Raw genomic sequence first — 17,468 nt, forward strand, 5'->3', positions numbered from 1 at the left:
TTCAAAGGATCTTCATTAAGATAAAGTGTGTAGTCATAAAATATTTACATTATTAACATATATAATAATAATTATTTTTGTTTTAATCAGACTGTCCGGTTAATAGAAGTGGTCTAGAATGCAAGGAGCCATGTCAAACATCATGTACAAAACATTTCTGTAATAATGAAATCGGAACTTGTATCTGTCTTGGATTCAAGAATCCCCCAGATTGTAACATGAGTAAATGAATATTCATTTTAGATATCAAAGGTTTAAGAAATTTTTAATTTACCTTGGTATGTTTGTTTTGCTTATTGATATTTTTAAAAAATTATATAAACATTTTCATATTTTTTAATTAGTATTTAATAGTGGATAATGTTTGTTTCATTGTTTGTTAAAGGGAAAACGCAATTAAATTTTATTTGTTTCGATATTGTGACAGGTGGGGAAATGTGATGTGTGTTTGGCACGTTTTATGTCTAGGGGATGATTATTTTTAAAGCTATCACACCCCCACTTATCAGCATATGAATCGGGAGCAGACACGCAACTAGACAAGCAATGAAGGATAGATACAAACGTTAAAAATAAAGAATATTTATTTACATAAATATACATATAAGATTAAAAAGGGGGAGGGTTTGCATCTATCTCTAGTATATTCTATATTTAATCATCACTCTTGCACATAATAAGAGAGTATGTCACTTTGTCCTCTGACTTAGCTGGTTTTTCCTGTTGATGTCGCAGCTGGCTGTGTCCTGGCTTGAGGTTCTGCAGCTGGAGGTGGCGCTCTAGCGGATAGAGGGACGCCGGTGATATAGTTCTTGTGGAGTCTCAGTCCCAAGTCCTAGTATCTGTAGTGGGCACAGTATGGCGGGTGGCCGGATACCGTGGGCACAAGGTTACTGCGGGCAGAGCTGATCTGCCGTGGGCAGTGTAGGTAACAGGATATGTCCAGTGAGTTGCAGAGGGTTGGCGTAGCTATGACGTCTCGCACAGATCTGACTCTATAGGGACGTCGCGCCTAATAGCTTGACAGGTGGGCTGTCGAATAGGCGGGAAATGCCGATAGCGCCAAGTAGTAGAGTTGAGTAGATCTCCGTAGGCGGTAGATGATACTCAATAGGAAAGTGCAGTGCTGAATAGCACTAAGCACATAGATAGGCCAGTAGGCAAATAGGCAATATGCGATTCTTGATAGCAAATACAGTGCTGAATAGCACTAAGCACCTAAATAGGCAGGTAAATAGGCAATAGGTGATTCTCGATGGCAACTAAATAGGCAGACACCTGAGGGAGGCACCAGGTATTCCTCTAGGAGGGAGAATAAATGAAGTAGTCCAGACTCGATTGCTCAGCGATAGAATGAAAGAGGGTCTAATTTGATTTGGATCTACTTTATATATGCCTGGATAATGTGGGCGGACACAGGAAATGTCCTAGGCTCAGAATTTTCTTACACGTGGGTGAAGTCCGACAAGAGATGGGATTCTCACATTGGGAGGTCAATGGGCGTGTTTGTCCTCGTGGTCTCCTAGATCAAAGAGAGACGTAGGAGAAAGGGGGGGGGGAGGATTGACTTGCATTCCACACAAGGTGGTGTCATTTGCGCCCGTCAGACATCCGGCGATAAGATCAAAGAGTCTATGTGTATCTTTGCCCCGGTCAAGGGAAGATAAATGAAAGGACGCGCCTTAACTATCTCCAATGTGGTCAACTAAGTCTAGCCTGGAGCGGAAAAGGTGTGGCGGGTGACTAATTTAGGGGTAGGATGGGGAAATAATTAAAATAAAATAAATCAATAATGAAAAATAATAATTAATGCTGTGATAATTTTGAGTGACTCTGACAGCGAGTTTTTGACTTGTCACAGATATAAATAATAATAAATTACTTACATAGTTTAAACATTCATTTTACAGCATTACCATATATTATGGATGCCGAATACCTTGCCATTTTTCAATACACGGCATATTTGGCTCAGGTTGAATACCACTACAGAATAGTTGATTAAATAGTAAAAAGGGCAGGATAGTTGACCATAGTACCAACATTTTTATTAATTTGCGTAATGTGGACGTGGTTCCATTATTATCAGTTACAGAACTTTTAGAATTCATATTTAAAACAGAATCATTGGCCTCCTTCAGTCGTAGAACAACTATGGTTCATCTCGCACTGAGTGAGATGAGAGCCTGGGCATTGTTTATGGGCGGAACGATGTCACCCACACAGCAGTCCCCCTCTCTCCGCGCAGCTGTGAGCAAAGTAACGGAGTGTCCGATACAGTTTGGGACGGTGTGTCACAGTCTGCTTAAGGGTCACCAGCTCCTGGTTTTTCCTCAGGGTTGACTCCCGAAGCCTTTCCCTCGTTTGCGGCTATACCCAAAACAGAATATTGTGCTTAAAAATATATGAATATGCAAAAAAACATCCTTTATTACAAAGACAAGGTGTGTTACTATAAATAGAAACAAGACATTATAAATGCGCATTACATACATGATATATAGCAGTAATAGCTGGCACACATTTTTTTTTTACTTTGCATTGACCTTTGAGTGGGTTATTGAACATGTTATATTCCTTACCTACGTTATGATCAGACCATTCTAGTTGTGCGGGTATATCTCCAGATGTAGAGATGAACAACTCCCACCCCCCTTTTCATTTGTTTATTCCATCACATTGAGGTCATAGATGGACATGTGACCACATTAATTCAGCTGGGTTGGATGAAATATTAACATGTTGACACAGTCTAGAGGTAACACCTTATGATGGTACAGTCTGTTTACTTGGAGGTAAATTTTAATTAGGGTAAGGGGCTGGACTTGATGTCAAACTTCTACACGGGTAACCGGGTAACGATTTAGTATAGTATAGTATAGTATAGTAAAGTAGTAGTTTACTGGTGCTTCTTAAATAAATACACAGAATGTGATGTTGGATACTGGGGTCTCAACTGTGCCAATAATTGTACAGCCAAATGCTGGGACTCAGACTGTAACCCCGAGACAGGATTGTGTCAGTCAGGATGTAATGGATTTCAAGATCCGCCAGTGTGCAAACAAAGCAAGTTTAATAAAATGAAATTAGTAGTTGTATTAATAGTTGTTTAGTGTCAGTTGATTAAAAATGATTAAATAGATAAATAAATATATATTTATATACATATATATATATATATATATATATATATATATATATAGAGAGAGAGAGAGAGAGAGAGAGAGAGAGAGATAGATAGATAGATAGAAGATAGATAGATAGATAGATTGATAGATAGATAGATGACAGATAGATAGATTAATTGATTGATTTCTAGATAGATAATTAGATAGATATATTGACAGATCGATTTTTAGATTTATATAGATAGATAGATAGATAGATAGATAGATAGATAGATAGATAAATAGATAGATAGATAGATGGATGGATAGATAGATAAATAGATAAATAGTAAATTTTAATATTTTTTTTAGTTTGTGAAAAGGGAACATGGGGATTGAACTGCAGTCGATCATGTCATACCAACTGCTACAATACAAGTTGTAACAGAATTAGCGGTGTGTGCGACTTTGGGTGTCAAGCTGGATTCGAGAGCTTAACATGCGAAAAAGGTTTTATTTTCAATTTTACATTTTGACATATTATTAACTATTTCATTGATACGTTAAACATATGTATCTGCCGATAGGACATTTCAATAGCCTCATTTATTTTTAAAAGTTGATTATAAGATATTTTTTTATCTATTGGTTTTTAAAAATTCTGTATACCAAAGTCTTAATTTTTCTAGATACCGGTACGCAATTATGTTTAAAAATAATTTAAATGTTTTAGATGTTTCTTCAGATTCTGAAGAGAAATACATCCTAGCAAAAACCTCCCAAAGGACAGCGGAGAATTGTAGTGGGCAGGGTTTGAACTCCGGACTATCGTGCTCACCGAACGTCAGTCCAGAGCGCATATCACACGACCAGGATTTGAAACTATCTGCTATTACTTTTCATACTTTAAAGTTTTCTTGCTGTAGAATGTTCTACAAAAATGTTTAATAAGCAACTTATCATTTAACAAATTTTTTTTTTATTTTTTTTTTTTAGCATTGATTAATTATATTGTTTTGTAATTCTTTGTTTTCTGTTTTCAAACTACAGAGTGTGACGAGGGCAAATGGGGAGAGAATTGTGTTTCTAATTGTACTCAGTGCTGGCTCTCTCAGTGTAACAAAACAACTGGTCTGTGTGACGCTGGATGTCATGGATTTAGAAACCCACCAATCTGTAATCAATGTAATTACATTTTTTTCCATATAGAAAGTTATGGCTTAAAAATGTTGAAATTGCATGTATATTTGTATGTATGAACTTGAAATTGTGTCGTTAATACAATATATTACTGCTAGACGTTAAGTCTGATGACACATTTACCAAGGTACAATGGATATTTAAATTGGTGAAAAGTCAATATTTACCCTTTATAAAATACTAGCCTGACATTACCCGCGGCCTGCGGGTCTAAGTTTGTGTTTGCTAATGTAGTGGATTGGATTTAGATGTATGTTAAACTTAGCTAATGATCCTTTCAAGTTTTTTCTCTTTCGCTACGAAAATAAAATTAGGTTTGCGAAAATGGGATTACCCGAAGCCGATACATTCATTTATTAATAAATTATTAGGGGTTAAAAGTTAGGCAATCCATCACTGAGTACCGGCACCTATTTTTTTTTTTACAACAAAAGCACTGTATATATGTGTGTGTATGTATGTATGTATGTATGTATGTATTTATGTATCTATGTATGTATCTATGTATGTATCTATGTATGTATCTATGTATGTAAGACAAATTTCCATACGGACAATAACGATTATTATTATTATTATTATTATTATGTATAATGCATGTAGATAGAAAGACAGACACAGATAAGATAAGATAAGAGAAGATAAAATAGATAGATAGATAGATAGATAGATAGATAGATAGATAGATAGATGGATAGATAGATAGATAGATAGGTAGACAACTAGATAGATAGATAGATAGATAGATAGATAGATAGATAGATAGATAGATAGATAGATAGATAGATAGATAGATAGATAGATAGATAGATGGGTGGGTGGATTGATGGATGGATGGATGGATACATGGATGGATGGGTGGGTGGATGAATGAATGGATGGATACATAGATAGATAGATAGAGAGGTAGATAGATAGTAACGTATAACGTCATTTTTTTCAGCATGTGAAAAGGGCACTTGGGGATTTAACTGTAGTCAATCATGTAATATCAACTGCTACAATACAAGCTGTGATAGAATTAGCGGTGTGTGTAACTTAGGTTGTCAAGCTGGATTCGAAAGCTCCAGATGCGACAAAGGTTTTTTTTTATCTGCAATTTGTATTTCTTAAAATTATAAACAAAACTATTGATTTTTAATCTATACTTTATCGAATACACGTTTTTTGTTTTATTGATGCAATTCCTTTAATTAGTTTGAATTCTTATTCTGGTCGAGTAGAATAGTATTTTGAAAACAGATGTAACTATTTTCCTAGAAATGTGCAGTTTATGTTCATATTTTTGTACATTTTATGTTTTTGTTTGGTGTAATGAACAAATTGTAAGAAACATTTCATTAAAGATAACAAAGATTATTATCTTTTAAAAGCTACAAATTTTCCATACATTGAAAACTCTGGTTTGACCGTAAAAATTTTTCAAAAACATAATCATCTGAAAATTAAATTCGGGTTACATTTTTTAGGTTCCTGGTTATTTCATCCCAGTTCACTTCATCCCCTAATCATTTCATCTTCTAGTCCATCAAATAATTGTAAAAAGTATGCTATTAACTATATTTGATATATTTATTAGTATTTATATGACAAAAAAGAATTACACATTAAAAAAATAAGAATAGAATAAAATGACGGGAAAATTATAAAAATGTTACATCTTTTGATATAAAATAAAGGTATATAAGGTTTATAAGGCAGATGATGTTAAGGTCATCTGTTTCTTTGTCCAAGGATTAATGAGCAAGGTGTCATGTGACCAGCACAACGACCAACCGCCTTTACTTCCCCAACTTAAGTCAGGTACCCATTAGAGTTGGGTGGACACAGGGACGCCCTAAAAATCCGGAAATTCCAAATCCCAGTCTTACCGTGATTTGAACCCATGACCCTAGGTTTGGAAGCCAAGAGCATAACCACTCAGCCACCGCACCCCTATCTTTAGATATCGATCTTTCTAAAAGATTTTCTTGCGTGTTAATTGAGATCACTAAGATAGATTATTGATAGTAGGTACAGAAGACAATTCATTGATTTGTTTTGCTGAACATCGTTTGCATTTTCTAGGCCAGTGTTTTATAGTTCTTGCAGTCAGCGTTTATTAGAATAATTCAAACGTTTTATTAGGGTTTGAAATGACACGCTCATATTCAAGAAAGAACGATTAACAAATAAAGTTAGATGGAAAGCAGACCGTTAGGAGATACGTTTTCAGCGGCAAGATTATATCACAAAATATTGCCACTACTTCCACTACATCTTAGATTTTGATGATAAAATTGAACGCAGAGTGGCCTGATCATAATTATTCTAATCTCTCAATAGATTTTACTTACTTCTACCACACCTTGACCTTAAATAATTACATCACATTACATCATATGCATATGCCTTAGCAGAGCGCGAGGCCTTGGGCCATTACCATAAGTGGGCCATGAGCCTATATATACGTACCACATCATGCTAACGTGTTCGTCCGCCTCTAACACTGTAGACCTTTTTTTTTTGCTACTAAACATAGTTATATAGGTACTCTATTATTGGTCTTTCGCTAACTATATATTGTATTGTAATTGTCCTGCATGAAAGGTTTTTCCTTTTAAGGCTAATAACCCTAACTAATGATTAGGAAACATTTTGCTTAAAAAATCAACAAACTACTCAATAATTTCTGCTAAGCACGCTGGATAGAGTAGGGAAGTAATTATTAATTACGAAGGAGAACCAGAACACTTGCAAGAACCAAATAGTTGCTTAGACTGTCACTGACGGATTCAATCACGGAACTTTCCAGGCTTGTTGCTTGATACTAATAATAATATTATGAATCTTCTCTCCCGATGCGCGGGTATGAATGCCGAAGCTAAATTGATGTTCTATAAGAACAAGGTGTGCGATAGGAGCTTACGTTGTCTTTTGATTTTCGCAGACGGGCTATACCACGGGTTTCCAAAATAAATTATGAAAAAAATACTCCAGCGTTTTTTGTTGTTGTTTTTTTAACACGGGTTTTCCCACGGCCACCTGATGTATATGTACAATAGCCTATTAGAAAAACATGAATACTTCATCCCCAAATATTCTGGATGCTGATTGGCTGAAATAACAGCATAGCACTGGTTCAATAGAAACTAATCGTTATAGTGGGTCTCAACACTGCCCTGCGACGTCGCAACCTGAAAAAAGCTCGCTGCCCCGTCACAGGTCGTGACGTCAGAAACAGTTGGCATGTTAAGAGAATGGGAAATAGTTATATAGATTAAATTGTTAGGAGAAGTCTTGTGATACTGTTCGTATCCCAAAAAATAGTGTACGTATATGAAATTAAATACCGCGGAAATAGCAATAGCCTTGCAACTGGTTTAAACTTGATACGCGTTTTTTTATTCAAATCCGATTGGATGTCGTTTATTAACGAAATAAACGATGTTAATTGGTCGCTTCTAGCTACTTGTCTTTATTGATGTCAAGGTGAGCTGTTAAACAATGATAGCCTTGTAGAATCGAAAGGTCATAGGATGCTGTATTTACCAAAACTGAACGGTATAGAAAACGAAAATCTCATGTTTATCTCATCATATAGATGTAATAAGTCCTAGTTAATGTAAACTGATCTGGATTGCTAAGCTGATGACAAGGCCCTCTCAGGCGCGATGCCTGGGTCGGTTGTCACACTTGCCACCCCCAAGGGACTCTACTGTACTCTAAATTTTTTCTAAAATTTATATATTAGATAAAATGAGTGTTTAAGGGCAAACCATTAAATACGAAATACACAATGACTAAGAAAAAAAAAATTATGGATGAGATGACCGGGGATAAAGTGAATAGGGATGAAGTGACCGGTTACCATTTTCTTTAAATACGGCTTCAGCGGGAATTACTGTTCTTGGCTATTATGTTTCTTTGTATTCAGTTTATATATATATATATATATATATATATATATATATATATATATATATATATATATATATATATATATATATATCATTTTGCTTTGATTTTGTTTATTTTAGGTGAGATTTTAATACTAAACCATCACTTGCCCCAGCACAACCAAAGGGGTTTTGAGTTTAAAACCCCCTACCGGGGGTTTTGAGATTAAAACCCCCTACCAGGGGAGTTCGAGTTTAAAAACCCTACCAGGGGGGTTCGAGTTTAAAACCCCTACCAGAGGAGTTTCGAATTTAAAAATCCGTACTAGGGGTTTTGAGTTTTAAACCCCCCTACATGAGGTTTTCGCAGTTAACTCCCCCTCTTCTATAAAACAAAACAAAAAAAATGTAAACGAAAATCCCCTAATTCCAAGAGCACAGTTAAGGAAGATTTTGATTTTAAAACCCCGTCTAATATTAACGATAAACCCCCTCTTTAATATAAAAAAAAGCTAATTACGCACTCAAAATGTTATGAGCGTAGCTAAATGGGTTTTGACTCAGTTTAGAGTTTAAACCCCACTTCAGCGGGATTTGAAGGTAAAAAATACCTCTTTAATAATAAAAACAAAGCAAATTATACACTCAAAATGTTATGAGTGTAGTCAAGGGGGTTTTGAGTTTAAACTCCCCTCCAGTGGAGTTTGAAGCTAAAAAGTACCTCTTCAATATAAATAAAAGAAAATTAATCACTCGAAAATCTATGAGCGTAGTCAAAGGGGTTTTGAGTTTAAATTCCCCTCCAGGGGGATCTGAGGATAAAACATACATCTTCAGCGTAAGAAAAAAAGCAAATTACGCACTCAAAATGCTATGAGCATTGCCAAAAGGGATTTTGAGTTTAAACCCCCATTCAGAGGGGTTTGGTGCTAAAATACATCTTTAATATAAAAAAAAGCAAATTAAACACTAAAATTATTTGAGCGTAGCCAATCCAATCGGGGGTTTTGAGTTTAAACCCTTCTTCTACAGATGGCTTTTTTTTTAAAGTTTAAAACTCCTCCAGATGGTTTTGAGTTTAAGATCCCCCCTACAGAGCATTTTGAGGTGGAAAACCCCGAACAGAAGATTTTGACGATAAAACTTCTCTTTTCGATATAAAATCTGAAGCAAACTACAGTCACTTAATTCTAAGAGAGTATTCAAGAGAGGTTACACATTTTTACCTGCAGTGAATAATCATCTACCGAAATCGAAAAACACTAAATGTAGCTCAACAAAGATGGCTAAGACAGATTTTAGGAGTCAGTTATAGAGATCGGGTCTAAATCAAGGCTGAACTGGGAGTAGACCCTTTAGTAAGATTTTGAGAGAGTGACGCATGAGATTTGCGGGACATGTTCTCCGACAAAATGAATTACGCATAAGAAGAGTTGCAATGATATCCTAGTACAACTTGACGCCACTCGTTCATGGAGGTCCTCATGGTAGGTGGGAAGAGGCTTCAGACATTACCAGTGACAGATTTTTATGGAAACAGCTTGACGTCAAATGGCTCCGAACGGCGCGGGAGGGTCTAAGTCAGTAAGAATAGCACATTAGGTTTTTGAAATAAAACTTTTTAATAGCAGTGTAGATACCTCAGAATATGCATTTTGTTGGCTTTCAATACCAGAAATAGTGCTTGGCGCTCCCCCAGACCCCCTTGCTAGTAATGGCGGGAAGTCTACAATTTTATGGAAACAGCTTGATGGCAAATGCGCCGAACGACGAGGGAGAGTCTAAGTCAGTAAGAATAGCACATTAGGTTTTTGAAATAGAACTTTTTAATAGCAGGAAAATGCACTGTAGATACCTCAGAATATGCATTTTGTTGGTTTTCAATATCAGAAATAGTGCTTGGCTCCTAGCGCTCCCCCAGACCCCTTTGCTGGTAATGGCGGGGAATCTACAATTTTTCCAATAACTCATGGAAGAACCTATTCTAGGGCACAATAAACGTCTTCCAAAAGAATGAAGGGTCAGAATGTAATAAAGATTATGTGCACACTCACATACACTCATAAATACATATAATTTTTTTTTCGCGGGGAGGGGGGGGGGGCGGGGGGGGGGGGAGAGAAAAAAAATCCCCCCCAAACCCCCCCCCCCCGAAAAAAATCCTGGCTACGCCCATGATATATATATATATATATATTGTTATAAACCTGGTGGTGGCACAGATGGGGGTAGTGGTGTGAGTGTAGTCAGCCGACGCAAATCGCCCCAGGCCAGCGCTAGACGAGCGGTCAACCGTGACGAGTTACGATGGTCAGCCGAGACGAGTGTCAACACGGTGGTTCGGGAAGGATCGACGGCGGTCCGGGAAGGATCGACGTCGTGAACAGAGCTCAGTAGCGTCACGAGAGTTGTAGTTATCTGACCACCTAGAAACGTCGAGCGGCGTTCTGTCCGGTTCGAGAAGGCCAGTAGGGACCCTATATAAGAGCGGAGGTGTCGCAGTCAAGACGGTTCACTGTAGGGGTTCTGAGCCCGGTTCACTACAGTCCGGTCGACTACAGCACAGTTCAGCGGTGTGGAGCATTACGACGGTTCAGTGCGGAGTACTGTCAAGTACAGTTGAGACGGCTGGCGTCTTGATCTTGGTCTGTGATCGAGTCCGACACAACGAGCCTAGTGTGTGAAGTCAGTCCTGAACTGTTGAACCCAGTGCAAGCCCGGAACGAGACGTTGAGGCCAGTGCAAGAGTTGATACGGCGGAACGGTGTTATCGGAGAGATATTTGTACAGTGTACGTGTTGCCAATTGTACAGTATTGGCTGTTATTTATCGACATTAAACTATTACGTTACTTTGGAGCCCTGAGTTGTCAAGTTCTTTAGGTTGGTGATGTATGGTGCAGTTTGCAGAGAGCCTGGATAGTGAGATTCGTAACAATATATATATATATATATATATATATATATGGCTTGTCTTCGAGTCCGAAGATCAGTGAGGAATGCAGTATTTCCCGTGGCTGCGCAGCCCAAACTTGACCTACATATTTTGCCACAACTAGGGCAAGCATAACCATTGTCCGCAGGTGGTCGATATGTAAATATATATTGTAATAACTGAATGGAGGCTACTTAACGAGACATAGATGTTATTTACATACTATCTTGGATGGCGGTGTGCATGGCGAAGTTATAACTATATAACTATATATATATATTAGTATTTAAAAAGAATCCACTTTTTGGACTAACGTAGCCTTCTTTAATGTATGTTTTAATTTTTTTGAGTTACTTGATATATTTTTGTAATTTAAAAAAAAACTTTCTCTAGCTTTTGTTTTATTTCTATGAAGTTCTTTTATAAAAGAAATGTTTCTCTTATTTTCTCTTTGTCTTCTGAAGTGACTTTTATCAAATGAATGTTGAACTTTTTTCAAACTACAGAGTGTGACGAGGGTAAATGGGGAGAGAATTGTATTTCTAATTGTACTCAGTGCTGGCAGTCTCAGTGTAACAAGACGAGTGGTCTGTGTGAAGCTGGATGTCATGGATTTAGAAACCCTCCGACTTGCAATGAATGTAAAAAAATTTTTGTATAAAATTGTCTTCAAATTTAGTGGCTTTAAATACCTGAAATTCATTTAGTAAGCAATAATAACAAAAAACCACTAGATTAAAAATATTTGTATTGTTTAAATTATTAGACTTTGGCGGAAAAATGAAGTGTATCCTGTACAAGAAAAGTTATAAGCTAAGTTTTTTGTAAAAGTATATTTTAATTTCAAACCGTTTTTAGTGCTGGCTAAAGAATCAAATTTTCTAAACTCTTCCGTTTGTCACATAAAATAACTTCAATGTAACGCAAGTTTTAGACTTTCAACGGATAATTAAAACTTATATGAAGCAGATTTATTACAAATATCAATTCGTTACGAACCATTGAGAAGCATATTTAAATTATATTTGCAACGGTGAAGTTTAAACAGGCTTTCTTTACATTGTTTATTGTATCAATAGAAAAACTACCGACTGTAAAAAGATATAAAAAAGTAAAATTTCCCATTTAGACATAACAGTCTATGGGGCAGAGGATGTAATGATCTGTTTCTGTGGCCCATGGTTAACAAGGGTGTCAGGTGGCCAGCACAACGACCGACCGCTTTTATTTTTCCCCAACTAAGGTCAGGTGCCTATTAGATCTGGGTGGACTCAGAGTTGCCCAAAGATCCCAAAATAAAAAATCCAAGTATTCACCAGGATTTAAACCCCGGGACTTCAATTCAGAAGCCAAGACAAACTTTACCAACAAAATCACTTGTTTGTTTATTGTCATACACAACAATCGTTTCACTTTTGGTTGTAATCTAGTTATTTCTAGCATGTTATTTAAATGATAGACTTAGAGTTTATACGTGTTTTAGAGATTATATTTAGTTTTACTGTTATAACGCTAGCTATGTTTTAGATTTACTTTTAAAAATTAATATTAATTAATATATAATAATTTGTCATGATTTAGTGTTCTTATTTCTGGGATCCATTAAAAAAATAATTTCTTAAATTAAATTCCTTTGCTACGTATTATAGTTAGTGGAATCGCTAATTATTGTTTTAAACTTGTTTTCATATTTCTAGAGTCTAGACTACTTAAACATCTTTAAAACTGAAATATCTCTACTTCTCAGCATGCCCAATTCAAACCTGGGGTGTAAACTGCAGTCAGAGTTGTAGCAGTCATTGTGCAAATACAAGCTGTGATAGTACTACAGGAACATGTGACTTTGGTTGTCTGATAGGTTTTCAAGGCATTTTGTGCAATGTCGGTAAGATTCTATTCTTTATATTAACACACTTATTTGTACTTTAAATTCCTAATGGCCCTGACTGACTCATCACTAACTATCTCATTTACGGTGCACGAAAATTTAACCTGTTACTACTTCACGTGTGCCTAGAGCAACTAAGCACATTTCACGATCGAAACCTTCGTTTTTAAGCACTATTTAAACGTTTGTGCATACATTTTCCTTGACTCGAAGCTTGCTTTTGCAGTCATTGTATACATTGAGCTTTTTTTTTTGAAGGGGGGGGAGGATAGAAACTTATAAGAAACAATATATATCCTGGGACGAAATCAACGGGTGTATCCGGTTGGTAATGCTTGTGTATTTATACGTGTATTCTATGGTTCAATGGGGGAATAACTTCATTGCATAAATTGTAGCAGTTCCAGAATTGATTTATTATATAACACTTCAAAATCAAAAGGCTTAATCTAGTACTGAACTTGTATTTCCTTAACGTAAGGAGAAGCGAAATGCAGTGCTTCTAACATTCTAGCATTAACTTTTGTACAGAGATTAATCCAGACGTTTCTATGAGATCTGCATCAGAGAGGAGACTTACAATGTAAACGGTTGATTGGTTTGATTCACAACTCTGTTGTTGTGATTTGAAACATTTGATTTATCGTAAATTGTTTTTCTTGTTGTTTATGTAATGAAAGTATTCCGTACCTCTATTAGTTTCATCACTTTCTTCTGTTCTCTTTTTTTTCTATTGAAGTCGTGTTTCATGAGAATAAGAAATTAAAAAAAATATTTTCCATTGACTGGACATTGTGTCTATGAACATGTTAATGTCCAGACATCGTCAAGATTTTTGCTGTCTTACAAATAAAAATCTTCTTTTTGTTTCCAAAGAAATTCCAAAGAATGAAAGCAGTCCATCGAATGTTGGTGTTATTGTTGGTCCGATAGTGGCTGCAGTTTTACTAATAGCACTGATTATTGTACTCATTGTTTTCTGCAGGTAAATTTAGATGTTAATATTGTATGTCATGTTTAAATATAGTGTTTTATGTTGCATATATTATGAATTTATTTTACTTACAGTTTAAGAGGATGTAATATAAACTAATTAGGAATATGTTGTAATTATGGCTTTGAAATGATTTGTAATTAGGTCTTAGAATTGGTTTTCATTATGTTTGAAATAGTTTGTATTTAGATCATTGCTTGCCTTTATCTTATTTCTTCGGTATTTTGTCTATTCTATATGTTTATCCAAGTCCACATATTCTTTGTTTTAGTAATTACTTTTAAAACACATTATTTTAAATTTATCACAATTCTGTTTATTTTTTAGAACTAAGTTTAATACGATAATTTGTTTAAATTATATTGCATTATTGAAAACCTAATTTACACAATCGCCTGTATTTTGCTCTAATTATAACAAACTGCTACTTTAAAAAAAAAAAAACATTTCACAATTAAATATACCCATTTATATGTAAACGTACATCCTTTTTATTCTTACTAAAGTTTATCAAGACACATGTGAATACGATTGAACTACACACTATACAGGGGATGCGGATCAAGGGTACGCTACTCTGCCTCAACGTGGCACTTGGGTGGAAACACTTGAGGAAGTAATTAGGCTAAATGAATAGCAAAACAAACTCCTGTGGGAGTGTCCAAGGGAATGGGAGAGCTTTCTCATTGCACAGTGAGGAGTTGTAAAAAAGCTTCCACGACCCTGTCGATAATCCAGGCGCCCTTTCTCAAGGGACAGTTACACCAATGGCGATTCCTGAACAGTTAGCTTAGTAAAGCATAAAAAATAGCGGGTTTTCCCAGTGTGTACGGCCTTCGGCCATGTGTTCTAGTCCATGCACCCGGAGTGTCCGACACATTTGAAATAGATATTGACTTGGAACTCTTCGAAACAGAGCGTTTTTTTTTTTACTCAGGCTTGCAAGCCCAGAGTTCGAAAAGCCTTCAGCTCAGTTTTTTTGAAAATCAAATGGGGAAGCAAGTTACAATGTTACACTAACTCCTTTTATTTTCTTATTAATACTTCAGAAGACGTCAGAGAACACATAAAAACACACGACAGTCTGAGTTAAACCCAGCTCTGTCTCTACACGATAAACCTGCTGATCTGGATATGACCGCTAAAAGGATTTCTTTAGCACCCCTACACAATGGTAAGACAAGTTATGCTGTATAAAAAAAAGAAAAATCACATAGGACATCAATTAACTCTTAAACAACCATTTCAGTTGCTCTTAAATATATCGTGAGGGGCGTGGTGGCTGAGTGACTAAGCGCTAGGCTTTCGAACCTGGTGTCCTGAGTCCATCGTCTGTCCACCCAACTCTAATGACTTAAGTTGTGGAAAGTAAATACAGTTGGTCGTTGTGCTAGTCACAGGATATCTTGCTCGTTAACTGTTGACCAAAGAAACAAATGACCTTAACATCATCTGTCCTATAAATCGCAATATCTTAAAGGGAAACTTTTATTTTAGTTTTTTTAAAATATATCTTGAGTTTCTACAAAACGTTCTTGGGGTTTAAGACGGTTTTATTTTATTTATTGACATAAACCTTGAAGTGGAAGAAAGATCTTCACAGATTTTCCATAAAGTCATATTGGATTTGTGATGTTGCGTGTTACGGGTATTTAGGTTGAAAATAGGGAAATAAAATCTTGTGACTGAAGCCCTTTAAGATTCCTACATCATCATATATCTAATTAAAATACATTTTCTTTCCTTATAACTATATTTACATATACAAAATAATTTGTTTTCGTTTATGTAGTATAACTTGGTCGCTAATTGTATTCAAAATATTATAGTCAACATATTTACGTATATTGTAGCATAACTGCAAAATATACATACACAATTATATAATTATTGTAGTAGTTATATAGTTTTTATCATGATATAGATTGATATTGTCAAAATAATGATATAATAACAGATCTATAACAGTTCTGGTCTTGTGGTATGCTCGGTCGTATCGATGGTCCCTGGTTCATACATTGTCCAATCCTATTCCCCGTGGTCCTGCGAGAAGTTTGGACTAGCAAGTAGATCTTCAACTGTGAAGAAACATCCGAAACGTTTTTCAATATTTGACAAATATTAGATCTGCGAAAGACTATACTAGATTATGATATGAATGTATATACTTTTCTTTGTTATAAGTATTTTTAAATTAATTTCAGACAATGACAAATCAGTCATTATTGAAAATGAGACAAGCACTGACAACGAATATGTCAATACAGTCAACACTAACACATCAATACCTGTAGCAGAGTTCAACAATTTCATGGCTACCCACAATGCAACATTTTTTACCCAACAATTTCAGGTAACTAATTATATATATATATATATATATATATATATATATATATATATAGCATTTACACATTTTAATTTGACGAGCTTATAGCTAATTTGTATAAACTCTATCAACACTCTGGAAAATTTCTTTTTTTTTTTTTTTGTTAAGAAACCTCAGCGTTAGTGCTTTTCGTTCAAGTTTATTATCAAGGATATCCTTGGGCTCAAGGCCTCTTTTCTTTGCATCATTTTGGGACTTTCAGCCTTTTGTTTTGGGGGGGGGAGGGCTTTTTCTTTACTAAAAAATTTTCACATTTTACATACATATGAAAAATGAAAGAAATTAAACAATAGCATAATACATGATGAAGTTATAATTAAATAGTAGATTAGAGTAACTTAAAGATTGAATTAACTAAATCTTGCTACGTCTTGTGAAAATAGATCTCCGCCCTTTGTCGTATGGTGATTTACTTTAGTTCTCTCTGTTGAAAATAGTTCATTTTACTTTAAGTGAATCGTTGCAGCGCTCAAATGATAATTAATTTCCTTTAATTAGAGGTAGGCCTACTACAATTAATAGATCCCTTCATGAAAATATAATAATATCATCTCATACTATATGTACATGCACTATTTGTACAAGACATTTCCATTATTGTTAATTACAAGTAGATTTTATTTGAGGTATACAAGAAGGCTCGGTGGCTGAGAGGTAAAGCGCTTGACTTCCAAACCGGTGGTTCCGGGTTCGAATCCTAATGAAGACTGGGATTTTTAATTTCGTGTCTTTAGGCACCTCTTAGTCCATCCAACTATAATAGGTACCTGGGGAAAAGTAAAGCCCGTTGACACCATCGCCACAGAAACAAATGACCTTAACGTCATTTGCCCTATAGACCACTTGGTCTGAAAGGGGGAATTTTTTTGATCTCATACAAGCTTAGTCAGAAAGGTTATATTGTTTTCATCAAAGTTCTTTCCTCTATTTCCTCAGGCTATCTCATCCCCTGACAATGTCTCAACAGAGTATGCCAATAACGTTAGCAACAAACTCAAAAACCGCTACAAAAATATTTGCACATGTAAGTTTATCGAAGGTACACTTTTGTATTCACCTGCTACTCAACTCTTTTTTT

General features: G+C 35.5%; 1 protein-coding gene across 1 annotated transcript in view; it reads left to right on the forward strand.

The window, feature by feature from the left end:
• Nucleotides 1-17,468, forward strand: part of LOC106052861 (uncharacterized) — a 49,546-nt gene that overhangs the window by 18,048 nt on the left and 14,030 nt on the right. The window contains exons 8-18 of the mRNA XM_056028661.1: nucleotides 91-222; nucleotides 2,929-3,066; nucleotides 3,480-3,617; nucleotides 4,158-4,292; nucleotides 5,251-5,406; nucleotides 11,626-11,760; nucleotides 12,867-13,039; nucleotides 13,793-13,992; nucleotides 15,051-15,175; nucleotides 16,206-16,354; nucleotides 17,327-17,414. Of these exons, the coding sequence (XP_055884636.1) occupies nucleotides 91-222; nucleotides 2,929-3,066; nucleotides 3,480-3,617; nucleotides 4,158-4,292; nucleotides 5,251-5,406; nucleotides 11,626-11,760; nucleotides 12,867-13,039; nucleotides 13,793-13,992; nucleotides 15,051-15,175; nucleotides 16,206-16,354; nucleotides 17,327-17,414 (1,569 nt within the window). The remainder of the gene's footprint in view (nucleotides 1-90; nucleotides 223-2,928; nucleotides 3,067-3,479; nucleotides 3,618-4,157; nucleotides 4,293-5,250; nucleotides 5,407-11,625; nucleotides 11,761-12,866; nucleotides 13,040-13,792; nucleotides 13,993-15,050; nucleotides 15,176-16,205; nucleotides 16,355-17,326; nucleotides 17,415-17,468) is intronic.

Source organism: Biomphalaria glabrata, chromosome 5 (genome assembly GCF_947242115.1).
Source record: "Biomphalaria glabrata chromosome 5, xgBioGlab47.1, whole genome shotgun sequence".
Taxonomy (NCBI): domain Eukaryota; kingdom Metazoa; phylum Mollusca; class Gastropoda; family Planorbidae; genus Biomphalaria; species Biomphalaria glabrata.